This window comes from Asterias amurensis, chromosome 11 (assembly GCF_032118995.1).
Source record: "Asterias amurensis chromosome 11, ASM3211899v1".
Classification (NCBI taxonomy): Eukaryota; Metazoa; Echinodermata; class Asteroidea; order Forcipulatida; family Asteriidae; genus Asterias; species Asterias amurensis.
Window position 1 is genome coordinate 7567028 of NC_092658.1, and position 26563 is coordinate 7593590.

Genomic DNA, 26563 nt, shown 5'->3' on the forward strand with positions numbered 1-26563 from the left:
TTTGTCTGTGATTTGGTTGTTCGAATTAACATCACTTAGTTTTTTTATTGCCAAACCATTGAGTCGAAAGCCCCTTACACACAAGTTTATTTTTGACAGTCAGCCTTGAACTTACTTCCATTGAAGTGACAAAATTTGAGCTTCACCACTGCCCTGCTTGCTTTGACATCTTCTGTTTGATAACCAGTTTGTATCAGCTAAAACAAGCTGTAAAAATATTCAGCAATGATGAAGCAAAATGAGCAACAAACCTTTATTCATAAATACCTCAGACAGTTTCGCTATTCCTATTGGTGGAGAGCGCATCACGTGGGTGTGTATAAACCTTTGTTTATGACCGGTAAAAAGTGTTAACTCATTGGCGTGACACGCGACCTTGCACCTGTTCTTTTAAGACAGTTTCTTCATTCCTAATGGTCGAGAGCAACGGCTGAAACAGTTGTGCCACATCACGTGATCCGCGCGACGCGCACAGCATTCCCTTATAAGGAGTTGTTTACCGGAGGGCGACAGAGGGCTTTACCATTTCATAGCTGGAGGGGTGTTGTGTTGAAAGAAATCATTGAACAATTATAATTTTCGCATTTATTTTACTTTTTGACCAAAAAGTGTTGATGTTTTTGACTGAAAAGGTATTTGTGAATGGGAATCAAAGTGTGTTGATTGAATCGGTTTTCAACTAGTGGTTTAAACCTGCCGAGGCCTGGTTCTTGATAATTTACCTCGACTTCGTCTCAATAAAATTATCAAGAACCAGGCCTCGTTGGGATTAAACCACTAGTTGAAAACTTCTTCACCACACATTGATTCCCTTATTGAATAATCTCTGGGAAACATTTGGAGGGGCACCAAGGCTAAGACAAGGGACAACAAAGGCCATGACCTGCGTGTAATAGACCGATCCAGTAGGCTCCGCCCACGAGGCACGTGTGAGCAAGAACATGTGGGGCTCTCCATGTCTTTCTGCACAACTCTGCCGCGCGCGCCAAGATATGCGCCCGCATGTCGGACCTTAGTGTCGGACCTTCGTTGCGTTGTGATTGGTCAATGCGCAGTGGGGTGGAGCTTAATGGATCGGTCTATTCCAGGCCTGAAGGTATCCCAGGTAAAGTTCTCATAGCACTTAGCAGACGAGTTGTGAATAATATTGTCAGTTTGTATTGTAGCATTGAAATGTTCAGATTTTTGCTTTTGAAAATTAATATCAATGCATTGGTAACTCATGCTTGGTCATGCAGTCTGGCAGGGTGGTCTTGCAGCAGCAGTGCTTGATGGAACCCCACTTGGACACCATCGCAGGGTTGGAAGACCAAAACCCCGCTGGATCGATGGACTCACCAGATGGTGTGGCCTCAGCGTAGCTGAACTAACTGCGGCTGCCCTACAGCGACGCAAAATCACCACTGCTCCAGCCACACAACCAGGAGAAGTGGACGGTTGTTGCGTCAACGAGCAGCAGCCTATGATGATTGGTGATGGTAACTTATTTCTACAAAAACCATAGCATTTTATGAAATCCAGCCCAATCTGTTCATCCTTCCATGGTATCCTAACTAGAACTTCCATTGTCACTCTTGCATACAGGGTACCTGACATAGAATTGACCCATAGGTCTTGTCATCTCACTCTTGTCATAAGAACTGTTTATACGCAACTGTAGCAGCATCTTGATGTGTACAGATGACCAACACTTGCTTGAACTTCTCAAGGAGCATGTAGACCTGAGAACGATTGACATTCTCGTAGTACATGATTTCCTCAAGATGATGTCGACCGCGGAAATACTGGCAAAGTCTGCATGAAAAATATCAAAGTAATTAAGAAATTCCAAGCATAAAGATATGGAGTGCACAGATTTGTCAACTAAAGGCCCACTGCAGCGATAACGAAAACGATAACGATCACGACGCAAAGAAAACGCATTCTATTGGTCGCATATTGCTTGCCGCAGGCGCAATACATTTAAAAATTCATGCTGAAAAGATTGAAGGATTGTGTCACTGATGTCTGATTGTGTTTCTAAGTTAATTATGCTGTTGTAAACAGTCGTGAGTGACACAATTGGTTCACCAAGCAGGAAGTCGCGACCATTTTTGTAATAGTTGTGGCAGCACGTTAGTGGCGACTCGATCAAACAATCAATAGTCGCGACTTAGACAATAGATGCCCATGCTTAACGATCATCATACTCGGTACCTCACCTTGCAAACAGCTTAAGATCCTCTGGGTTCCTAGCCGCAGGAACATTCATGACGCAGTGTCGCTCCGTCTCATTCAGATTCTCCTTCAGCATGTCCATGACTTTCTGTCTGCTGTGACTGTGTCCCTCGTTGTCAAGAGACAGGGTAGAGTAGGAATCTAGACTGGTGCTCAGCTCGTCGGAGTCCACTAGAGTAAATAATAGATGAAAAGAAATTACTTATTATTGTAGTATTTTTCTCCTTGACAGCCTTATGATATTGGGCTAAACGACATAAAGCTTCTTAAGGAGACAATTTTGCTTAACTATTTTCAAAAATTTGCTGGATACCAGTTACATTATGGAACAAAAGACATCACATTTTGGCAGGTAACCTTATTCTTATAAAAAACTATTATCTATATTAATTAAAAAAACTATATTCATTTTGTTTGTTAGTAATTACTGTTTATGATCAATATAGAGTGTGCCCTACTCCACTGACATCATTGTTTATTGTTACATCGGTCATGGCCCAATTTCATTGATCTGCTTAAAGCACAAAAAATAGCTAAGCAAAACAAAATTATGCTTAACAGAATATGGTTACCAGCCACATTACTATATGTAGTTCAATATATAAAATCTGTGACTGCTATCCTGCCTTATTTTGAATAGAAAAACAATTTCAAACAGCGCCTCTATAAATTTGGGGCCAGACCACTGCACAAGGTAGGGAAACTTACTGGACATATTTAACACCCCTGTGGCGCTGAGCTTATCCAGTGAGGCTGCAGACATTGGTGACGAACCTGACGCCTTGTTCGGCTGATCGAGAAGCTTGACTGGTTGGTCAGTCGGAATCATGAGGAAGACATACGTGTGGAGCTGAAATCAAGACGGTAAGTGCGTGGAAGGAGGACATAGACACAAATTACAAGAGAGGCATAAGCAATTGAATTAGTGTATAAGAATGGGTTTTGAGATAACCAAGTGTGTAAGAAAAGAAGACGCTCTCCTCCTAAGGTTTAAAGGTGGGAAGTTCTAATATCAACGCATGTGAGGTGCACATTGATTACCTGCTTTTTCATTGTGGGGTGCGGACCGTATTGAACATACCATGTATCAGGCGCACAATGTACACAGTAATGGAGACCTTCAGCTTGTTTTATGCTAATCTGAACTTACTTTTTTCTTTTTTCCCGAGTACCATTATTTAAAGGAACGTTGCCTTGGATCGGTCGAGTTGGTCTTTGAAAGGCGTTTGTGACCGTTTGTTATAAAATGCATATGGGTAGAAAGATGTTGTATAAGTAGAATACAATGCCTCGAAATTGCGTGGTTTTCCTTTTACCTCGTCGATTAACATGGTCGTCCATTTATGGGAGTCAAATTTTTGACTCCCATAAATGGCCGACCGTGTTAGTTCGCAAAGTAAAAGGAAAACCACGCAATTTCAAGTCAAATTCGTGTGGATCATTATATCCTACTTTTAAATTATCTATCTAACCATTTGCATTTTATAACAAACGATTTCAAACGCTTTTCAAGGACCAACTCGTCCGATCCAAGGCAACGTGTTCCTTTAAAAGGATTTTACAAAGGGTTTTTAGGTACAGAAGTTTTCTTTTGGTAACAGAGTTTTGGGATCACATCGATCAAATATCAGACCTAGCATCTTGAACACAAAAACAATCATTTTAAGATGGCTGACCTGTATTAAGAGCCTCTTCTGTAGCAGCCACATTAGAATCTTCACCTTCTCTGCTTCATTCTATCAAAGTGAAAAGAATCAATCATCAAACCAAAAAAACATCTTCAGGGAGTACATTGCTTTTCGATAGGGCGCTTTGAGCTATAAAAAACTTTTATTATAATAGTAATATACAACATTTATATAGCATATCATACATAGTGTTTCTAAGCGCTTTACAATAAAACAGTTGGAATAAACAGAATAAAATGTAATTCCCAAAAGCAAAATTTTGAGAGATAATTATAAAAAGTCCTTTTTGCAAGACCACACCAACTCCAAGGAAAAATAGTTCCTCTCAAACGACCCATCCCTAACCCTAACTGGAACCCAGACCCACTCAGTCACCTGTTTTTCTCCGATGTTGACAACGTCGCTGAAAAGATTCGGCTGGGAAAATGCAGAGAGTGCCTCCGTTAAATTCCCACCCCCAGTCAACTCGTGGAACTCCTCGTGGTAGGGTGAAGTCCTGTTAAAGGGAAGGTACAAGTTTGGTAATCAAGGAAATTGAGGGCAACAAAAACTTACTTGGTTAGAAGTACAGCAGATTTAAGTTGTATAAAGGATTTTGAGAATTATTTCACTTCCAAGTAAGGTAGTTGTGGAAAAAAGATATCAGTCCAACTTTTTTTTTTTCAATGGTACAAAATTTCCAAATTTTCTTTCAGTGGAGATGAATTTAATAGATGATTGACTTTAGATATGAAATAAAAACAAATCTAGTATTGGCGATTGGGTAAATCATACACAATCAAATTTGTAATCTTTTTATTTTTTGTTGTTGATACCCTCGGGCAAAATGAGTTTCAAACAGTTAAGACCTCTTAACTGTTTGAAACTCATTTTGCTGTTTGTTTGTCTTTATATGTTTTTTTATGCATATTGAACAAAACAATAATCAAATAGAGACAACAAATTAACTCTTACACTGATGTGGGAGCTCTTGGTGATAGAATGTACACATTGCTGCCGCAGATGGGGTAAAATATGGTGGCTTTACCCCAGTAAACCAGATGACCTACAATCTGAAATACCTTGGCAAATAAAAATAAAAACAAATTTATAAAATGTTGTTCTAAAGTGCAAATACAATAGCTGTTTTACCAACTTTAAAGGCACTGGACACTATACAATAATGGTTAGCCGAAAAAACTTGTGTAGTGATGTGCAATGGAGAGATGTCGATAGTATGAAACATTGCGTTAAAGTGTGAACTCCTCACTTAAATATTAAAATACTTCAAGCCTGAAGCCTTTTTTGACATCTGATAGTACACAAATTTGTGCAACAAGGGTGATTTCTTTCTTTATTCTCTTGCAACTTCGATGACCAATTGAGACAACATATTCACAGGTTTGTTATCCAAATGAAATACTGGTCTTTGACAGTTACCAAATGTGTCAAGTGCTTTTAACGAGCAACTTGCTTCATGGGAAATAAGTAGGAACATTTTGGACTTACTGTCTCAAAATTCAGAGCCAAACATTTATTTTTATCTCTGGTTAGATTTGTTGAAACAAAAGGCTGAGATGAGATTAGCTTCTTTTATTGTGTACAAAAGCTGTTCTGGTACACTTCCACCAAATGTACATTCTGAAATCATATTTTGATCAAAATAAAAATGAAATCAAAATGTTTTTAAATTCTTTGTACCTGAGAGAGAGCAAGATCTGTGTCTTGGCTGAGTTGCTGAAGGCTCTTGAGGGGGGAAGACATCGTTATGGCACGGCGTATCGATGGGGAGCAGTCCCTAGGCAAGGAGGCGAGGAGTTCTTTGTCATCTTCAAGGAGGAGGATGGCGTGGTAGGGTCGGATCGCAAGGAGGCTCTGCTCTATGATCTTTGGCTGCTCAAGAGTGAATGAAAAAAATTCAGGAGTAGGATTTTAAACTTAGTATGCTAGACAATGTGACAAAGTGGAGTGGTAGAAGTGTAAGAGAGCTGAGAAGAGCAGCGATTGAAAGAGATTAGGGGAGGGCGGCGACTCCAGGAGTGCGCGCCCGCATTACAATTTGAGGAAGTCTTTGCCGAATGATGATGATGATGCTAGAACAATAAGCTAGAAAACTAAGGTTTACATGTCTCAATTTCATAAAGCTGTTTAATCATAAAAAGTAGCTAAGCCACAACAAATTTATGCTCACCAGAATGGTTACTAGCGAGAATACCATGTCATATGTGCCATCTGTCACAGGATTTTGAATGTTTCCACTCCAATATCCTTGTTCGGGACTGGGTGGGTTCGAGTCCTGGTCTTGACAAGGCACTCAATCATTATTGCTTTATCGTTCAGTTGGGGCTTAATAAAGTTGTAGCATTGTGTAATGTCTAATGCACATGAAAAAACATCATCATTCGGCATAGACTTGTGTCTGTGCCTGCCTCAAAAGAACCCAGTTTCACTTGTCACTAAGACAAGGGGGTTTGCCCTGGTGTTTCTTGCAGGGCCTGCAAAGTGCGCCATAAATGGGTATCATAATTCATAAAGTTCAAAACCTGTATGAAAAGTAAATGGTGTTTGAAGCTTTGCATGGTGTGAAGAATAAGAAGTATTAAATAGTAAATTTGCGGGTACATCCATGAATACAGTATCTCTTTTGAGGGAGTGTTGGCTCTGAAAAGAGCAGTTATGGTCTTGAGGTTTCGAACAGTATATTCTGCTCGCCTTTAGGAGAATGCTTGCCTACTGGTACTATGGTGGTGGTTGAGCTCACGTATGGCTTGAGGGATGCACATTTTGGGCAGGAAGGATCCAAGCTGTTCTTGTCTGGTGGAGCATGTGAGTTGGTTGCTGGCTGCAAGTTTACTATTTGGTACTTCTTATTCTGTATGAAAAGTGTTTGCCTTGAGCACTTTACTGGTGGTTACATAAGACTTTAATATTATGATGACTATTATTATCATTCTTACCTCAATGGTAAACATTTGATCGACATTGTGTACTTTGTGTGGGAGACAAAAACTGACTTCAATCCAGTGGTTGATAAAGACGTGACACACTCCTTTTTCGCATAACCTTCCGATGAAAAAATAAACTTGTAACATTTATATAAAGGTTAAGGTTGGTCCCGTACATGGGGGAAGTTTTTTTAATCTTTTCATTTCTTTGCAGTTGGGGTTGTTGTATTGGTTTATTGCCTCACCTTCTACCTCTAGGACCCCGGTTCAAATCTCGCTAAGCCAATATGTGGATTGGGTTTTCAGTCACTAACTGACTGCGATGAAAGTGGTTTCTTCCCATCATTTTCTACCTCCAGGCGACCCAGCAAAATCCCGTCGAGGATTGGGTTTTTTGAGAACCCTACTTGACTACATAGGGTTCTCCTGGAATAACTCTCTGGGGTTTTCCTACTCCACCATCTTCAAACTAAAACTTCCTTCCTTTTGTTCTCTCCACTTATTCTTTCTAGCAGCACCGTAGTGTGAGACATATTATTTTTACAAACTTGCTGTACAGTGTTTTTGCACTGTCGCAACATTCTTCCACTTACCCCATGAAAACTTCTCTGAGATCTGTACAAAGCTTGCTCTTCATCAGCATAATGTAGAATGGAGATTCTTCTGCATCTAAGGACAACATTAAAAAGACCAACATGTTGTCATGTTCCCTGACTACAATAGCACACATGTGTACACTTATGCTAGTTATCCCAAGGAATTTCGATCAAGTTCCATGCTTTTCCTCATTGAACCCAAGTCTCAACACTCCTGGGGTGACAGGTCTTTTTTCTTCAGCTGTGTGCGACGAATCTGGAACTCTCTTCCACAGATCTTGTCTTTGTACCACACAGGTTTTCAAGGACAAATTTAGTTGTGTCTGCTTTCTTTCGTTTTGTTTTTGATTTTACTGCTCCTTGACCACCCAGCAGGGTGGATATGTGCACATTACAAGTCTTTAATATTATTATAAAGAAGAAATAAGGAGACATCACGAGGAAGTAACTAAACAACAATTCAACCTTCGGGCATAGCAGCCACCTCATCATGAGCGGACATCATAATAACTGCTTGATGGCTGAGATATCCGCATCGTCTCTCTTCGTGCTTCAGGGCCACGACGAGGCGTTTGCTGAGATCATGATAGCAGCCAACGACGGAGGGATCGGCACTTGCCTGCAATCAAATAATCAGTATTAATGATCACTTTTTACTTTAACAAATCTTTTGTCAGGATCATTTCAAACCAATCAACCGCACAGTCAAAGTAGTATGTAATTTTTGTCAGTACTTTTTATCCATTAAAAAAAAACTTTCTTGATGTAATGCGGGGTGGACCATTATTCTCATTTGAGGTATCCCAGCATATGCATTAACAACACCTTGTTGCGCAAATTTGTGTGCTTTCACTTGCATAAAAAAGGCTTCAGGCCTTAAGTCTTTTAATATTTAAGTGAGAAATTACATCTTTCTCAAAAACTATGTTACTCCAGAGGGAGCCGTTTCTCACAATGTTTTATACTATCCATCTGTTTAACTCTCCATTGCTCATTAACAAGTAAGATTTTAAGCTAACAATTATTTTGAGTAATTACCAAATGTCCAGTGCCTTTAAGTAGGAACAATAGCATGTTGTCATTTACTATTTTTTGGTTGGTTTCCAGCTTGTTTTTCCTGAAACTTGTTAAACACTATATTGTCTGCTTAAAGGAACACGTTGCCTTGGATCGGTCAAGTTGGTCTTTGAAAAGCGTTTGTAATAAAATGCATATGGGTAGAAAGATGTTGTAAAAGTAGAATACAATGATTCACGCAAACATGCCTCGAAATTGCACGGTTTTCCTTTCACCTCGTCGACTAACACGGTCGGCCATTTATCGGAGTCAGACTTTTGACTCCCATAAATGGCCGACCGTGTTAGTTCGCACAGTAAAAGGAAAACCACGCAATTTAGAGGCAAAGTTGTGTGGATCATTGTATTCTACTTTTAAAACATCTTTCCAACCATATGCATTTTATAAGAAAAACGGTTACAAACGCTTTTTATAGAACAACTAGTCCGATCCAAGGCAACGTGTTCCTTTAAGCCGCTCTATGAAATAGGTCCAAGGTTCTTACATGAAGCACAAAGACCACATTAAACATGGCCATAGTCCGACCCTCTCGTCTCGATGAGCCATCCTGTCCCTTCTGCCAAACAAAAAAAAGTAAAACTTATTTTAGAAAATTAATTCAAAACTTAAATAGTGTTTGTTACTTTTTGGTTGACTGTGAAAAACTGGACTACAACCTGTCCCTTTCAGTAGCTACTTCATCTGCTTTTCATTTGAAGACGTTAGAGCAAACTGATCGAAACGTAGAGCTGTTACATCGCCTGTTCTTTTCAAAATATTCCCAACTACATACATTTTTGTTGCAAGTTTTTTTAACCTCTCACTTTTGATTTTTAAATGAGTTGACCAACCACTTGAAACCATTTGATTACATTGGTTGAATATAGTTGAGCAAGTGCACAGAACTAACTGTGTACATGTGTGTACTTTGTAGATCTGCGTTTACTATATGATATCATATTGCAGGCTGGCATACAGTTTATCTATCATTCAAAACCACATTGGATGGTATTGAATGGTCAAACAGTAGGAGGGTTGACTGTGTTTTCTTGTGTGGATGCATTTACCACATGATGTCATATTACAGAGTGGCATAGTTTACCTATCATTCAAAACCACAGTGGATGATATTGAATGGTCAGACAGTAGGAGGGTTAAAGAAATCTACAAAAGGGTGGACTCTTACAATTTTTCTGCCTCCAGCGACAATGGGAGTTGGATGACCAACAAATTTGACATCATCGATGGTCAGTTCAAAGCGATGGTCACACAGGCCGGTCCCAGTGGTCAATATGTGAGCCAAGATTTCATCAGAGTAACTGTCAAATGGAAATAACAAGCAATTTAAACAAGTTTTTCATAACAAATTATTTGTCCCACCATGACAATGACTAGTTACAAATGTGACTGTGTGTCGAGGAAGTGCTTAATTAGCACTTGTGAAACTGAGTACAGGGAAGGTATAAGCTTGGTAATCAATCTAAAAATTAATGGCAATTAAACCTTAGTAGTGCTCAGCTTTCGATAGTAAAGCATTTTTCGAATCATTTCAGTAATGTGGTTATATGGAAAATATCAGTTTTTATCCCCCGAAATTTAAATTTGAGAAACATTACTGTCAGAAGCAACAAATGTGTCAACCCATTTTAAAAATGAAAATTTGCACAGTCTGAACATACCCGACCAACTTCCCATGTTTGATACTCGACGTTGGTCTACAGTCGTTAGGATTGTCTTCTGGTACCTGCTGGGCAAACACATTATGCTTTCTGTCTGCAAAACAAATAAAAGCAAAATAAAAACATCTTAATTTTGAGAATTGTTGGAATAACTCTCCTTCGCAGATGCAAATTTTGTGGGCTCAAACAATAATTGCTACCAGAAAGTTTCAGAAATCCAGCGATCAATCCTACTCAATAAGAGTTCTCAAGCGAACAATGTGTAGGTTGGATGTCTGTGTTTGATACTTCTTTAGAGTACTTCTAGAGTACATATAGAACAGTAGTACATCTATGCATGGAGGTTTTTCTTCCTCCATCGACCATGATCTATGATAATTCCCGTCAAGGCCTGCTCAGCAACTGGATGAAGGAGGGGAGAAGACAATGAAGATGTTTCAGTTTTAGATGGGGGAAGAAAACCCCAGAGAATTATTTTAGGGAAAAAACCCAACAGTCAAGTAGAAACTGAAAACCCAATCCACATAATAGTGCCCCCGGTGGGATTTGAACCAAAGTCCCAGAGATATGGAAGGTGCCGCAAGACACCACTTCTTTTACTTAGTCTGTGAATCAACGACTTGGGATTATTATAGGGTCCAGTTATTTAGTAAACAAGCGGTTTCCTATTGGGGGCAAGCTTCCGTTACTAACACTCATTACAGCTACATACAGCGCTTACGAAATTTAGCAAAATTATATTGCGTTAATTAATCGTCCCCATCCAGCGTCAACAAGCATTTGATTTAATTTTTTGAAAGCCAACAAGGAATCGGATCCGTGAACAAATTCAGGCAAATCTGGTTACTGAATCATAATGAAAGGTATGGGGGATAACTTTCCGTATGGCGCCACCACTTTTTCACTCATTTTTACAAAAAGGGATATGTCAATCAGGTAAATTAGATACTATATTATTTTATTTCGAATGAAAAAGTGGTGGCGCCATACGGAAACTTTTCCGGTATGGGTAACAAAGTTTTAAAAATGGAACCAACAAATACCCTCCCCCCCGTACTACCTGTAATAAAAAAGTAAAAAAAACATAAAAACACAAAATTCATAACATAGCGAGGGCGCCACCACCTGTTCAAAACACGCCATGCAAGTTCCCAGACACTCTCATCATGTGCTAAAATCATGTGACACCGACAGGAGGACCGCCGCTGTTTTATTTACTTGACTAAAGACCGCCATACTTACTCTTCTGCACAACTTCTTTCTCTGATTCTTCTTGGTAAGGATACCTGAATAATAATCGATTTCCTTTAGACCCTGCAGAGACTAATATAACGCTTAGGGGAACCGATCTTCCAGACATTTTTAAGGGCGATGAAACTTTGCTAAATTTCCACCACTTAACTTGCCTGGTACCTAAACTTAGTATTGTCCGTTTACATACGTGACATTGGGGACCTGGATCAAGGAACCCGACTAAGGCGGCGTTGACAGCTAGTTTCTAAAAAAAACAAAAAGAAGTGTGGGTGTGGCCATGGGATGGGATGGGGGGGATTTCTTCTTGAATCTTGGTGCCACTCCCCCCTTTTTAAACCTAAAAAATATGTCTTTAATTGTTACCTTTTAACCAATTTAATTTAAAGTAGCTGTGGACACTGGTTCAATCATACCAGATTCAGTCTACATAAAATTAATAATAAAGAATATGAATCATGATTGGTAAACATAAAGACAGGATCGGTGTAATTTTCTTAGTTTTGGCAACCACTTCTCTGTCCCATGATCATATGATCATGGTGATGATGAGTGCCAGCAGAATTATCCTCGGCCTATCCTCACTTGGTGTTTCCCATTCCCAACATATGCATAAAATTAAAAAACTGTGAAAACATTTGCGGAAATATTTTCAGATCCGGAACACTTTCCGTATCTGGAAAACTCTCCGTATATCCATAATCCTGCCAAATTTTTTTTTTATGGTCTAAATAAAGTACATTTACATTACTTCAAAGGGTATCCATAATATCGACAGCTCTCCAGTGCAGCTCTTTACCAGTTTTTATTGGAGTAATTTCCAAAGGTATACCCTCCAATTAAAATGTTTAGATTGAGAAAATACTGCACAGTATTACCCTGTTTTTTCTTTGATTTATCAGAATACTTCCCTTTCCCCCTCTCTTTCTCAAGAATACTTGAAATGATTTCAAAGATTATGGTTTCAGCTGCTATTGAATAGTGTTGTTATTTTTTCAGTAGTACGTTTTGGCTGGTCCAAGATGGAAGCGATCAGGTTGAAGATAGCTGGTTTTAGCTGCTATTGAATAGTGTTGTTATTTTTTTAGTAGTACGTTTTGGCTGGTCCAAGATGGAAGCGATCAGGTTGAAGATAGCTGGTTTTAACTGCTGTTGAATAGTGTTGTTATTTTTTCAGTAGTACGTTTTGGCTGGCCCAAGATGGAAGCGATCAGGTTGAAGATAGCTGGTTTTAGCTGCTATTGAATAGTGTTGTTATTTTTCAGTAGTACGCTTTGGCTGGCCCAAGATGGAAGCGATCAGGTTGAAGATAGCTGGTTTTAGCTGCTATTGAATAGTGTTGTTATTTTTTCAGTAGTACGTTTTGGCTGGCCCAAGATGGAAGCGATCAGGTTGAAGATAGCCGCTCGGAATTACTGCAGTAAGGAGAGTTGGAAGAAACGCTTTCCCATCAGTCTATGGTTGCCAAGATACAGATTGCCGTTTCTTCTTCATGATGTAATAGCTGGTCTCACTGTAGCGCTAACCGTTATACCTCAGAGTCTGGCTTACGCAAGTATAGCCAAGTTACCAGTGCAGGTAAGATGCAATGGTGGGGGGGGGGGGGGGGGGTATTGATGGAAGGGTTGGGGCCTAGACAGACTTGAGTCCTTTTCACACTACTCTATTTCCTGGGGTTGCCCCCCGGGGGATAACGACCACCCCTGCTCTGGGGCGGTAAATACTTGGTCCTCCCCAGGACTATGTTCCATGGGGATAAGAGATACAGTGACTGAAAGGGGCTTGGAAGGGGTGTGTCAGTTTACTCCTAGAAACACGTTTCTCTGCTTTTAAATCTATTTTATGAAATTGAGCTAAGGTGTTATGGCTTATTATTAACTTTAAGCTTTGTTTGTTGCGAGTCTTTATTTGTGCAAAACATACTATTGTTAGTGGCCTGACTTTCTGATCCTTGCACAGAGGGTTGAAACAAAAGGCCACCAACTTTTTTTTGCATAATACCATGCTGTCCTTTTGGTTAGTACAGCTTCTTCCATCTTCTCACTGTGAGTAATGGAGACATATAATTTTGCAGGGGAGGGTGATTTGTCAATTGAATTGCAAACTAATAACCATTATTTCCTGAGAAAGTCTGAAAGGCACTGGACAGTATTCTCACATTTAATAGTGTATCCCAACATTCATAAAATAACAAACCTGTGAAAATTATGACTCAATTGGTCGTCGAAGTTGCAAGAGAATAATGAAATAAAAAACACCATTGTTGCACTTTGTGTGTTTCAGATGCCTAGTAAAAGGCTTCAGGCAGGAAGTCTTCTAATAACCATTGAGTGAGAAATTACCTCTTTCTCAAAAAACTATACGCTACTGCAGAGGAAGTCATTTCCCACAATGTTTTATACTATAATATCAACAGCTCCATTGCTTTTTGCTTATACATTTGAGTAATTACCAATAGTGTCCAGTGCCTTTAATATTTACTGAGAAAGTATCCAACCATCTTGATCTGTTTCTACAGTACGGTCTCTACTCGGCGTACATTGGCTGTTTTGTCTACTGTTTTCTTGGCACCTGTAAAGACATCAGTGTTGGGCCCACCGCCATCATGTCTCTCCTTGTGGCTAGCTTCGGCAAAAAGGACCCCTTGAATCCCTTACTCCATGACCCTGTCTATGCCATCGCCTTAGCCTTTCTCTCTGGAATAGTTCAGTTCATACTTGGTGTTCTTCATTTAGGTGAGTATGGAAAAATGGTTTTGCTGTGGTATTTATACAGGGCTCGGTAATTGTTCATGTTTAAAAACCAATATGAACACAGTGAACTTTTTGTGGAAGTATTGTTGTAGTGGTTTAGGGTGGTGTTTCTGGACCTTTCTCAAACCTCAGCTTGGGCTCAGGCTTAGTCTTAACGCGTTGTGTAGGCAGTGGAAACGCAGCTCAGCATTTAACCTGCATTTTTAGAGCAGCACATATTGCATGCGTTGGTTCGAATATCAGCAGACGGAGCCTGGAGCCTGGAGCCGGAGCTCAAACCGAGGTTTGAGGGAGACCCTGTGACTCCAAGATTTACAGGTCTCCTTTGCTTCAGAGCTACAGTGGCTATTATGGAAGAGTAGGGGGTTTATCATTGTATTCCTAGTTTAAAGGTAGCCATGATTAAAGGGTTTCCTTAGCCTTTTGAGCAACAGTGATTATTCTGGAATAATAGGGGTTTACGCTGTGAATGGCCTGGATGTGATTTCTCTACCATTTTTGTAGAGAAATTGCATCCAGGCCGTTCAGAGTGTTATCGTGTGTATTTTAAACTGCATATTTTAGCTTTTTACTAACTGAATCAACTATCAATTATTGTTACAGGAGCTCTAACTGGTTTTATCTCGGCCGGTGTCTTAGCTGGCTTCACTTCCATATCTGCCATCACTATCGCATTCGGACAAGTCAGACATGTTCTTGGCATTAAGTTTGAGTCGGACTCATTTTATACCGGCTTACTTCTCACATTCGAGCATATAAAAGAAACCAAGTAAGTTGTATAACCACAATCTCTTGTGAGATTTATATTTTGAAGACACTGGAAACTATTGGTAATTGTCAAAGATAAGGTTAGTCAAAGACCAGTCTTCTCACTTGGTGTGTCTCAACATGCATAAAATAACAAACCTGTGAAAATTTGAGCTCAATTGGGCGTCGAAGTTGCGAGATAATAATGAAAGAAAAAACACATTATCACATGAAGTTGTGTGCTTTCAGATGCTTGATTTCGAGACCTCAAAATCTAATTCTGAGGTCTCAAAATCAAATTCGTGGAAAATTACTTCTTTCTTGAAAACTACGTTAATTCGTGGGAGTCGTTTCTCACAATGTTTTATACTATCAACAGCTCCTAATTACTTGTTACCAAGTAAGGTTTTAAGCTTATAATTATTTTGAGTAATTACCAATAGTGTCCACTGCCTTTAAGGTGAGATTTGTTGCCCAGATTCAGACTGTTTAAGCAGGGCTGATTAACAACGGCCCTACTAATCAGGCTGTGATTGGTCAAGATTTGTCCTGGTTTCAGGATTTTTCACTGATCTCCTGCTACCTTTGGATTTTCTTAACAGAGACAAAAAAAAACCTTTAACAAGTGCCATTTCCAGCACCGTAAAGAGCATGCCTGCATGAGTAGGGTGTTATATAAATTGTTGGTGATATTATTACTTATATTAAATCCATACTTCTTGTGTACCAAGAACCATGTTTTTGTAACCAGTTATTTCCAACTTTGTTTTCAGTCCTTGGGATGTTATCATTGGCTTAGGGAGTATGGTCATTCTGCTGATTTTTCAGGTGAGAGAAGGGGCGGCCTTCTTGCCTTTCTTTCATACAAATCAATGCAATGTTTTCTATTCATGGGAAACGTGCCACCAGTGTGTCCGACCTGGTTCCTCCTTTCAGGATGTTTGAGTGTGAAACCAGACTTTCTGCTTCTTCTATAGACTCCTGCTTTGGTGAGATGTAGAGCAAAGAGTCATTCCAACAGTTTTATTTTATGTATTAGTATTGCATCTCTTTGGAACTCTTTGCCTGGTGCATGTTTCCCTCCATCCTACAATCTAGACTAACTAGACTAGTTCTTATATAGCCCATTTTACAACAACTGTATCAATGTGCTTTACATTCGTAACATTAGTGCCCTGGTCATTTGGCTAATAATCTTCTTTAATCTTTCTCAGCTCCCTGGGGACTATATAGCCCTGAGCTGCTGTGGCGCTCCAAAGTTTATTTAAATACAATAACAACAACTGCCCTTGCAGGTACCCATTTATACCCATGAGTGAAGAGAAGCAATTATAGTAAAGCATCTTGCTCAGGGACACAAATGTCATCCCAAGGATTCGAACCCCAATAACTTAACCACCAGAACTTGAATTTGATGCTTTAAACCGCTCGGTCATGACACCCCAAAGGAAAAAGAAAAAAGAAATAACTAAATAAATATATTGTCCATCCATCCTTTTTTGCTATAATTGATGTTTTGGGTTTTTTGTTGTTGCTATCAGTGGTTAAAAGGTCGTGCAACGAGATGGGAGGAAGATGATTCCTACACACCACCCACCTGGCAGCTGTGTACATGGAAGTTCTTATGGCTCATAGCAACAGGTGATTATTATACTTAATATTTTGGATTGTGGGTTGAACAAAGTAAAATTTACTAGAGCAGAATTTGAACCAACGACCTACGTATTAACTTGACTACCCTCTACCAACTGTGCTAATTAGCCCTATGTTGGTGGTCTCCCTACTTTGTGAACAAATACAGTAGGAAGAGTAGGCGTTGAGATATTTTAGAGGATTTTGGTGGCGCGGGAACTCTTGATTTTAGACTTGATAACACAGAGAAATAACCTAGACTAAGTTTGGAAGATGTAATGGTCAACAGGTCAGTGTACTGAGGGATCTTGAGGTCACAGCCTAGCCGCAGGCCTGATACTTCACGCCCCTTGCCATTGCCTTGGTGCCCTTGAAATGCTCCAGTAGAAATTTACAGTTTCCTCATAGGGTGCCCTTTGCCAAAGAGAAAAATACCTTGGTGCCCTTGCTCTTTCAAAAACGAAGCATACAGGCCTGTAGGAATGTGTGTTTTACAGGAATGAGCCTTGGAATGGCAGAAGATATGGACCACCTGTTGGTAGCACAACAGTTTTTTCTCACAGTAGTACGAGGACATACCCATACTAATCACTGATAGAATCTTCTTTTGTTTTTGGTATCTAGGTCGTAACGCCATCGTTGTTCTCGTCACATCACTCATTGCGTTTGCGCTAGAGACTCAGGGATTAGGAGATAAGATTTCAGTCACTGGAAATGTCAAGGAAGGATTGCCGCCATTTCAACCTCCGGATTTTAGCAAACCGGATCTATTCAGTGTATGTTTGTATGATAACAGCGTTTATCATGTTTTGTTTCTCTTTGTGGTAAACGATGATAATAACATCACCATCTCTGAGTTGACTTAATATCGGAATGGTTCTGCACAGGAACCATAAGCGGAAGGTTCTCACAAGTTACGAACAAATAAATAACAAAAACAGGAAGAAGAAAAAACACACAGCTGACCAAGATTGTCAATTTCATTCCTCATTAAACAAAAAATTTGTTTGATTAAACTAAAAACTTGTTTTTTTTTAATCCAGGAAAAACCATTGGAAACTTATGATGGTGGAGATCTTTGACATTAAATATCTGGTCCATTTGTTCTTCACTGATATGTTGTATTATAAAACCATTCAATATTTAAAAACCAAAACTAGTGGATTCTTAAATTAAATGTATTTGTTTAAATTTTCACTAATCTGAATGCCCCTAAACAAAACTGGTGCAGGTTTTGAAAGATTAGTCTACACAGACTTGCATGGAATTGTTGCCAAAAATAAGAATGGCTCACATAGTTTGTGAAAGTTGTCTTACCAACTAACTCCTTGATTGGTTGATTCTTCGCAGGTGATTGGCTTAGGAATAGCGATGGTTCCACTGATTGGCTTCCTAGAAACCATAGCAATCGGAAAAGCATTCGGTAAGAATACTTTTCAATTGACCTCGGTTCAGCCTTCTTTCATTCAAACCAATGTTACCAAAATGAGTCTGGAAGGGAAATAGTCTGGTTCCTTTTAGTGTTATGGGAATTGGTATTGGAGAATGATAGTGGGTTCAGGGAACTAACATGTCAATTAAAATTTATAGACTTTGTGACCAGTGACATCACATGTTCACAAAACACCCACCAAGCCTGGGCTAGGCACAATTTGTACAGAGCCCAACGGAAGAAAACAATGGAGATTGCATTGCCTAATTTTTATCATTTTTTTATATGATGAAAGGGGGCATAAACTTTTATAACTCTTGAATTTTTGTGGAAATTTTAAAATTAAATGTAAACTCTCCCGTATTACCATGTAGTTGCCTGGTAGAAAGTCCCATAAATGTACATTTAAGGTCACACTTATTGTAAACATATTCAAGTGAGTGATGTCAATTGTGGACTGAAGAAAATGTTGAGGGTTGAATCTGTTTTCTTGTGGGTAGCCAATGAAGTTTCCTAAGTGATGGGGTAATATGTTCTCTCAAAGGTGTGGAACATATTAAACGAGCTGCACTATTATGTAATCTTTGAACTAAGTTGCATCTCTGAGAGTGCTGGCTGCAAAATAATAAGATTCAATTTCAAACCAGCTGTATATTTTATCCAAGAATTTACTTCCAGAATCTTCCAGCTAATTTGAAATTTGTTTTTCTTCATTTGACAGCCCGGCAGAATGAGTATAGAATTGATGCTAATCAGGAATTCATCGCATTAGGTAGGTACAGTCCGAACTGAACACGTTTCCTTCCAATTATCCAGCTACCAATGGACAACTTTTGAATTAAAACCTGCTCAAGTCATGCCTATTTTCATCTTAAAGTCACTGGACACTATTGGTAAATGTCAAAGACTAGTCTTCTCACTTGGTGTATCTCAACACTATGCACAAAATAACAAACCTGTGAAAATTTGGTTGTCGAATTTGCGAGATAATAATGGAAGAAAAAACACCCTTGTCATACGAGGTTGTGTGATTTCAGATGCTTGATTTCGGGAACCTAAAAAAATCAAATTCGCGGAAGATTACTTCTTTCTCAAAAAGTATGTTACTTCAGAGGGAGCCGTTTCTCATGTTGTTTTATACTATCAACAGCTGATTTATGTTGCCATGCCCTTTTTTTTGGGGGGGGGGGGGGCTTAGACGATTGAAAATGTGATTTTTAAAGTTTTTGAAAGCTGAAGTTAAGCATAATTAATTGCCTTTGTATTAATTTGCTTGTTTTGGGTTGGTTTGTTTTTACCAGGTGTGTGCAATATAGCAGGTTCGTTTTTATCTGCATACCCAGTTACTGGAAGCTTCTCCAGGTAATGTATAAGGGACATGTCTGCTTCAATTGTAATAGGGAAAGCTTTGTCACAACAGTTCTAGATTCCATAAGATAGAGGTTTATAAGATCCAACTTGTTGGTAGAACCAAGATCAAGAACAATTCGATACAGAGACGGTGCTTTCGCAAAATAACATCACTCAAAAGGGAACTGAAGTCACACTTGTTGGTTTACATAGACTTACATTCGTTTTAGTTTAACTACATGTTTACAATATTGTTGGTTGTTTATTAATTTCCACTCAAGTAAACAACAAGTCATAAAACATTGGTGTTGATGAAAATAACATATATTGAGCGGAGGGCCATCTAGAAAACCATAAGGCTTGTAGCGGTGCAAATAGTTTACTAATGGGAAAATGGGTGTATTCATGCAAACTTGGAACTAATATATATATATTTTTTTCATTTTCATTTTGTGTATTGTTTTCATTTTGTGTATGCGCCTTGATTTGTTTTCTTGAGAGGCGCGCATTATATATCAATTATAACTATTATTATAAACCATCTTGTTTGTGACTTTTACAGGACGGCCATCAACTCCCAGTCTGGAGTCCGGACTCCTGGAGCTGGAGTTATCACCGGTGCTGTGGTCATCCTGGCTCTGAGCTTCCTAACACCAGGGTTCTACTACATTCCTAAGGCAGCACTGGCTGCTATCATCATTGTTGCAGTGCTCAAGATGGTCAACTATAAAATTGTTATCGCTCTCTGGAGGTTAAGAAGTAAGTCATGGATGTTTTGTTTATAGATTAGGTGGTCTGGTTGGTGTAGTACAAAATATTCTTAAAAATTGTATGAAAATTTTATAAGAAACTTATAAGAATCTTATAAATCTTATAAGAACTGTACAAGAATCTTCAAAGAATCTTTCAAAATTCTGAGAGCATTCTTACAAGATTCTTACAAGTACTTTATAAGCAAAATAGTAAGATCTTATAAGAATTAATAAGAATCTAAATTTACTGACAATATCTGCTCGCCTTCAACCTCTAGTACCCTGGTTTGAATCCTGTTGGGAGAGCATTTTGTGGATTAAGCTTTGACTGCTTGGGTTTTCCCTGGCAAAATTCTTTGTGGTTGGGTAGTGTAGTGTTTATTCTGAAAAGAACCTGTGGTTGACAACTCGTTTCAATCAGCATGCCCTGATCGTCTGCAGAAGAAAGCTGGACTCTGTTGCTAGATTATGAATGGATTATTGTTGACTCAAATTGGCCTAGAAAACCAATATTTATTTATTTATTATTATTGCAGAGATTGAGCTGTTGGGATTCTTTGCAACCTGCATCTCATCAATGTTTATAGGCGTTGCTTACGGAACCGGAGTTGGCATGGTATTGGATTTATTCATCTTAATGTATTCGATGGCAAGACCCGGCATCAAGGTGGTGGAGCCACTCACTTCGGAACAGATGACTCAAGATATGCATTCAACTTCTCAAATTCAGGTAATAATAATGATAATAATAATAGTAACTACTTCTTACATAGGGCATTTCACAATACGTATCGATGGGCTTTACATTCGTGCCCTGGTCATTGGGCCAATAACGTTCCTTTGCCAACAGCCTGGTCGTTTTTCCTCGTCTTTCTCTGGGCACTTTGCAACCTTAGGAAAAGGGCTTTATAATTGTTATCAATAGTGGCTTCTTTATATATAGTGCTCAGGTCAGTCACCATGGCGTATTATTATTAATATTATGATTATTATTTGATACTTTTGTTTCCCCAGATACGATCCAACTCAGCAGTGATTATCCAGGTCGATCGTAGCATTCATTACCCAGCCGCTGAGTACATCTTTGATACACTCAATGAACACATGCAGAAGAAGGACTACGCTAGACCGGTTATCTTAGATCTCAGCTTCGTGTCTGAGTTGGACTTTACTGTCATTGAGGTAGGCTGGATTCCAGACCATTATCATGGTGCAGCAGTAGTGTTTTTTTCCTATTCATTCCTGTGTAATCATATTGAGGCTGGAAGGGGAAATGGTCTGGTACCCTTATGTGATTTGAGGACAAATCTATAAGTTGTGTCTGAACTGGACTTCACTGTCATTGAGGTAGGCTGGATTCCAGACCATTATCATGGTGCAGCAGTAGTGTTTTTTTCCTATTCATTCCTGTGTAATCATATTGAGGCTGGAAGGGGAAATGGTCCGGTACCCTTATGTGATTTAAGGACAAAATCTATAAGTTGTGTCTGAACGTGACTTCACTGTCATTGAGGTAGGCTGCATTCCAGACCAATCATGGTGCAGCAATAGTGTTTTTTTCCTATTCATTCATGTGTAATCATATCGAGGCTGGAAGGGGAAATGGTCTGGTACCTTTATATGATTTGAGGACAAAAGGAAGACTCAAGAAGGTCTGAAAACAAGATCAAAATTGATGGAAGAATGCTGAAATCATGGGGCTATTTACTTCAAGGAGCTTTAGGAACTCAGTGGGAGACAAAAGATCAAAAAGCATGATTCTTATTATCTGAAGAAAGTAAATGCTATTGTTTTTTTCACCAGGAAGACTTAAAGGCAGTGGACACTATTGGTAATTACTCAAAATAATTATCAGCATAAAACCTCACTTGGTAGCGAGCAATGGGGAGAAGTTGGTAGTATACAACATTGTGAGAAACAGCTCCCTCTGAAGTGACGTAGTTTTCGAGAAAGAAGTAATTTTCCACGAATTTGATTTCAAGACCTCAAGTTTAGAATTTGAGGTCTCAAAATCAAGCATGTGAAAGCACACAACTTCGTGTGACAGGTGTTTTTTTTCTTTCATTGTTATCTTGCAACTTTGACGAGCAATTGAGCTTAAATTTTCACAGGTTTGTTATTTTATGCATATGTTGAGATACACCAAGTGAGAAGACTGGTCTTTGACAATATCCAATAGTGTCCAGGGTCATTAAGTTTGAATTAAGGTTGTGTGTCAGTTTTGTAATGATGATGTGTCTCACATGAGAATGTTTATGCAGAAACTTTGTGTTATGGTGTTGTAAATAAAATAAAAGGGGTATATCTCATATGACTTTGTCCGTGCAAAAATGTTTTCAATGATTTTTTTATCTCTATGAAAATAGTTCGTGCAAAAACGTTGCATCTCAAATTTTTTGATGCTTTTCTGGAAGACACTTCTTGCTCTAACAAGATGTTCTCATATTTAATTCTGATATCAGGGTTTTCATGATGCTACGAATGACTTTAAAAAGGCCGATGTTGAACTCTTCTTTGCTTGCTCAAAGGTAAGATTGTTTTATTTTTGAGGGAAATGAGGAACATTAATGCAAAATTTTACTTTTTCCCCTTTTTGCATATAGTTAGAATTTGTGATCTTGATTGTTATTGAATACAGGGTGCATGACAGGGAAAGCCTGAAGGGCGTTGGCGAGTCTTCCAAGACTTTTTACAAACCTCAAGCTTTATAAGGCTCCGTCTCTGGCTACCATCTTATACATGAAACACCAAACAAAATGTACACTGCTCCATAACGGATGGCTGATCCAAAGCCAGAGCACAAGCCAAGGTTCCGATGAAGTGGTTCACAAAGAAAACCAACAAAAATGAATTTGAAACAAAAAACACTGACATTCTATACGGAACTTTGACAAACTTAGTCCAGGATAACCAGCAGATAAGTATTGTCCGTCCTGGACAAGGTTTTTAACCCACCGTTGTTTCACTGTGTTTGAAATTGGTTGATTAAAAAAATATTGGAGACAATCACGGTGCATGAGTTACATTGTTGAAAAACCGCAGATACTTGGATCGCTATCTTTAATTTCTCCAGTGTGGGATAATAAAGTTCTTATCTTATCTTATCTTATATTTTCTTATTCTTATCTACTGGAAAACAAGCAGGGGGTCGATCTCTACGTGTCTCTCTAAATAATTCACAGTGCTTTTAACAAAGTTGTACATTTTACATTTCATCCACCTTCCCAACAGTTTTTAAACAATCACTCAGGGCCAGTGCAGCCATGAGCAATCTTTTTATAATATTAATTTAATAAATATTCGGTTTGTGGTAACACCATGTGTGTAGTTACTTGCCAGGTAGAGTTTGTTCTTAGAGAACTGTCTTTCTTTATTCTATTACCGTGGAGTAGATTTATCGGATGTTCGGGAGACTTCTCAGTTCTGAAAAGAACTGTCCTGCTTTTTAACTACTACCCGGGCGGAAGGTATAGAAAATTGGCTGGGACTACTACTTTAAATATAGGATCGTAATTAACTGCACTACCACGGAGTCAGTTCTTGAAATTGGTCTCAACGTTTTGACTAGCTTGCTCTAGTCATAGCAATATTAATTTAATTTTCCACACACTCTTTCAGCCGAACATTACAGCGCTTCTTCTGAAAGCCGACATAGACAGCATGTCTATATATAGCACCGTAAAAGACGCCCTAGAAAAAATTGAGGAAAAACAAGGTAAGAGTGAAAGATGCAAATCATAGGCTTTAGAGACTTTTAATTTATGGTGGGCAGAGGGCCCGGTTGATTCGCCTCAAAGTTATAAAAAAAAAAAAAAAGTTTTTTTTGTTCCCAAATTTCCCCCACTGTTTGGCCTGAATTTGGCCGAGCATTCTCCCCCCCCCACCTCCCAGGTTGTACGCCAATGATGCAAAACAAGAAATGTAACACAAATATTTATAGCCTTTAAGATAGACTCTGCTAGGGTAAAATAGTCAATAACTATCTCTTACAAATGTTTTTATGCAAAGTTTATGTTTCTTTCAAGTATGTCATGCTTTTGTTGTTTTCTCATAAACATTATTTTTATTGTCTTTTGTTTTTACAGTTTAAGAGCATCTACTGCCCCGACTTCCTGCCATTGATTGCTTCTGCCCTTCGTACACCATCTTTAAACCTTTGCCTGCCCAGCCACAGTCCATAAATGCTGTTCCTGCCTCTAGCGTATAGAGTGCTTGTTACTGCATTCAAAATAAAACAAATGTTGGATGCATAATCAGGGGCTGTTCACAAAGAGCTAAGATTGATCTTAACTGCAGATCAATCATAGTGGCTTAGTAAAGTGTGATGTCACAATGCGAATCACTATGGTGATACTGACAATTTGTCTTATGATGGATTTTGATGCTTTGTGAAATGAAGCCCTGGACTATGCCATTTCAGGAGGTGAGGCCCATTGAAATGGAAAAGCCAGACATGGATCTGTGCATGCAGTGTATAATAATAATCATGAGGTCTTATTACACTTTCAAGCTATGGTCTTTGCCAAAACTGACATGGTTCTAATCTTACTTGACTTCATAAAATTTCACAACGGTTCAAATCCACACTGCTTTCATAGGCAGCACGGGTCGATATGACTCGTCCTAACTTAGGACTCGTCCTAGGAGATATAAAAAACGTGTGGCTAGTCCTAAGTTAGGACGAGTAACTCGTCCTAACTCGAGATAAGAGTAGTCCTAACTCTTTGTGAAATCCACCCCTGGTCCGTTTTTCTGCCACACTGTAATTCTCTACACAAGTAAAAAACTCTCAACTTACATGTGCCTCTCCCGAGCAGGGTTGGTTTTGACATGGATCAAGCGCTTTTACATTGTTCATTCCTCGCTTTGAAATGTTGTAGTGTGAAAGGGTCTGTTAAACTGACACGATAAGACCTGTGTCCAACACAGAGATTTTGTTTTAGTTTGAAAAAAGCCTTTACAATTTTTGTTTAATGAGAAGTCCCCTGAAACCACAAGGCAACTGAGGGCCCCTTAATCGCCCCAACTCACAGTCTGTCACTATTATACACATATTGACTGGCAAGAAGGTAACTAGTATACCTCACAGGCCCGAGGGAGAATAGACGTACACTAGTTACCGAATTCAGCCAGTCAATATATGTTTTATAACACAGCTCGGTCTTAAATGTCAAATAAGATTTAAGAACAGAAAAAGGAATTTTGCAGTTGTTGTTCATGGTTCAAGTCAAGAGAGGGCGCTGTTACCGCGGGCACTATATTCAAAGACTATTGCCCGATCTGTTACTGTTCCCGCGCGCAAAACACGCGCGCGTGATCACTAGCCTATATTAGTTCATCCCACATGACCGTGTTTCAGCCAACCAGAATACAGAAGAAGCAAGAGGTGTGTTATAATCACCTCTATTCATCATTTTCTGCCTAGCAAAATGGAGTCTTTCCTTCTGAAACATTTATCAGATCAAAAGTAACAATGGGTAATATGGTATTTTAAATTATTTATCCAAGCACTGGTAATGTAAATTATTGAAACATGATTTATGACAATTCAAATTGAGTCTTTCCTTGTAAAACAATCATGAATTCTTTGTTGGATCAAAATATCAATGTGTATTGCCCCTTTGCACCATTCCAATGTCACACGCAGCTACTTGTTGAGCAAATTGTTTCTTCAGGTGAGATGATTGATTGTTTTTAAAGACGTAAAAATTTGGAATATGGATAATGGTCTAATCTTTCTATTGAAAGAACTTCTCTCCCTAAGTTTACAGTATCTTTCATAATTGCAAATAGAAATCTGGAGGTTTTGGTCGTAAAAATTTGCTATTTCAGTCTTTCGTGCCTCTTTTTAGAAAATTTATTGCTAAGGGGTTGTTAATTTATAAAAATTATTTAATCATGAAAAGCATGAACAAATAACATTTTTTTATATTATTTTTCAGTATTAATAAGTTTAAGATGTATTTCTACAGATTTTGTACTATTTGTACCAGATGGAAATTCAATACATATTTTTTTTTGTAAGATTGAAAATGCAATTTCACAAGTTTTTTCTTGATTTTAAAGTGGTGTATTTTGTGCAAGCTCATTCTGCCACACATTGGACACATTGTGGTATAAAGTGTACATTTATAAAATGTAAGATTAAAGGCATGGCCACATTTGGTAATTGTCAAAGAACAGTGTTCTCACTTGGTGTACCCAACATATAAGTCTGTCAACATTTCGACTCCATTGGTCATCAAAGAGAATAATGAAAGAAAAAAACACCCTTGTTGCACAAATGTGTGTGCTTTTAGATGACTTAAAAAGACTTCAGACCTGAAGTCATTATTTGAGTGAGAAATTACTCAAAAACCTTGTACTTTAGAGGGGGCTGTTTTTCACACTGGTTTATACTATCCAAAGCTTTCCATTGCTCGTTACCAAGTAAGTTTTTATGCTATTAAACAATTTACCAATAGTGTCCAGTGCCTTTAAACGGCC

At 38.7% G+C, this 26563-nt stretch overlaps 2 protein-coding genes across 3 annotated transcripts; one reads left to right on the top strand and one right to left on the bottom strand.

Moving 5' to 3' along the window:
* Nucleotides 1-1631: 1631 nt before the first annotated feature.
* On the bottom strand, nucleotides 1632-11560 carry LOC139943643 (GATOR1 complex protein NPRL3-like). The gene is made up of 14 exons (XM_071940364.1): nucleotides 11403-11560; nucleotides 10161-10254; nucleotides 9668-9800; nucleotides 8987-9058; nucleotides 7891-8044; nucleotides 7423-7498; nucleotides 6842-6947; nucleotides 5586-5777; nucleotides 4860-4966; nucleotides 4281-4401; nucleotides 3894-3953; nucleotides 2926-3067; nucleotides 2202-2388; nucleotides 1632-1794 (listed from the first exon to the last, which is right to left on the bottom strand). The coding sequence occupies exons 1-14, from the start codon at nucleotides 11518-11520 to the stop codon at nucleotides 1632-1634; spliced, it is 1725 nt and encodes a 574-aa protein (XP_071796465.1). The 5' UTR covers nucleotides 11521-11560.
* LOC139943642 (sodium-independent sulfate anion transporter-like) lies at nucleotides 11335-26220 on the top strand. Of its 2 annotated transcripts, none has more exons than XM_071940362.1 (16): nucleotides 11335-11436; nucleotides 12769-12989; nucleotides 13930-14146; nucleotides 14768-14933; nucleotides 15685-15739; nucleotides 16453-16552; nucleotides 17168-17319; nucleotides 17894-17966; nucleotides 18697-18747; nucleotides 19277-19337; nucleotides 19888-20084; nucleotides 20614-20807; nucleotides 21092-21259; nucleotides 22540-22605; nucleotides 23696-23792; nucleotides 24163-26220. In XM_071940362.1, exons 2-16 carry the CDS (start codon nucleotides 12789-12791, stop codon nucleotides 24165-24167), a joined length of 1803 nt encoding a protein of 600 aa, XP_071796463.1. In that variant the 5' UTR covers nucleotides 11335-11436; nucleotides 12769-12788; the 3' UTR covers nucleotides 24168-26220. The 2 variants fall into 2 exon arrangements, with proteins under 2 accessions (XP_071796463.1, XP_071796464.1); XM_071940363.1 differs by having other exon boundaries at nucleotides 11366-11436; nucleotides 12766-12989.
* The last annotated feature ends 343 nt before the right edge of the window (nucleotides 26221-26563 follow it).

What these genes read in the sequence shown, in the direction of transcription:
- LOC139943643 (XM_071940364.1), bottom strand. Translation starts at nt 11,520, where the DNA reads ATGTCTGGAAGATCGGTTCCCCTAAGCGTTATATTAGTCTCTGCAGGG. An exon ending in TCGCTGGAGGCAGAAAAATT is followed by an intron (nt 9,059 to 9,667) that starts GTAAGAGTCCAC and finishes TTTGTTTGGCAG; the next exon opens with AAGGGACAGGATGGCTCATC. An exon ending in ATCAAATGTTTACCATTGAG is followed by an intron (nt 5,778 to 6,841) that starts GTAAGAATGATA and finishes ACTCTTGAGCAG; the next exon opens with CCAAAGATCATAGAGCAGAG.
- LOC139943642 (XM_071940362.1), top strand. Translation starts at nt 12,789, where the DNA reads ATGGAAGCGATCAGGTTGAAGATAGCCGCTCGGAATTACTGCAGTAAG. An exon ending in GAGCATATAAAAGAAACCAA is followed by an intron (nt 14,934 to 15,684) that starts GTAAGTTGTATA and finishes CTTTGTTTTCAG; the next exon opens with TCCTTGGGATGTTATCATTG. An exon ending in TCTTCTTTGCTTGCTCAAAG is followed by an intron (nt 22,606 to 23,695) that starts GTAAGATTGTTT and finishes ACACTCTTTCAG; the next exon opens with CCGAACATTACAGCGCTTCT.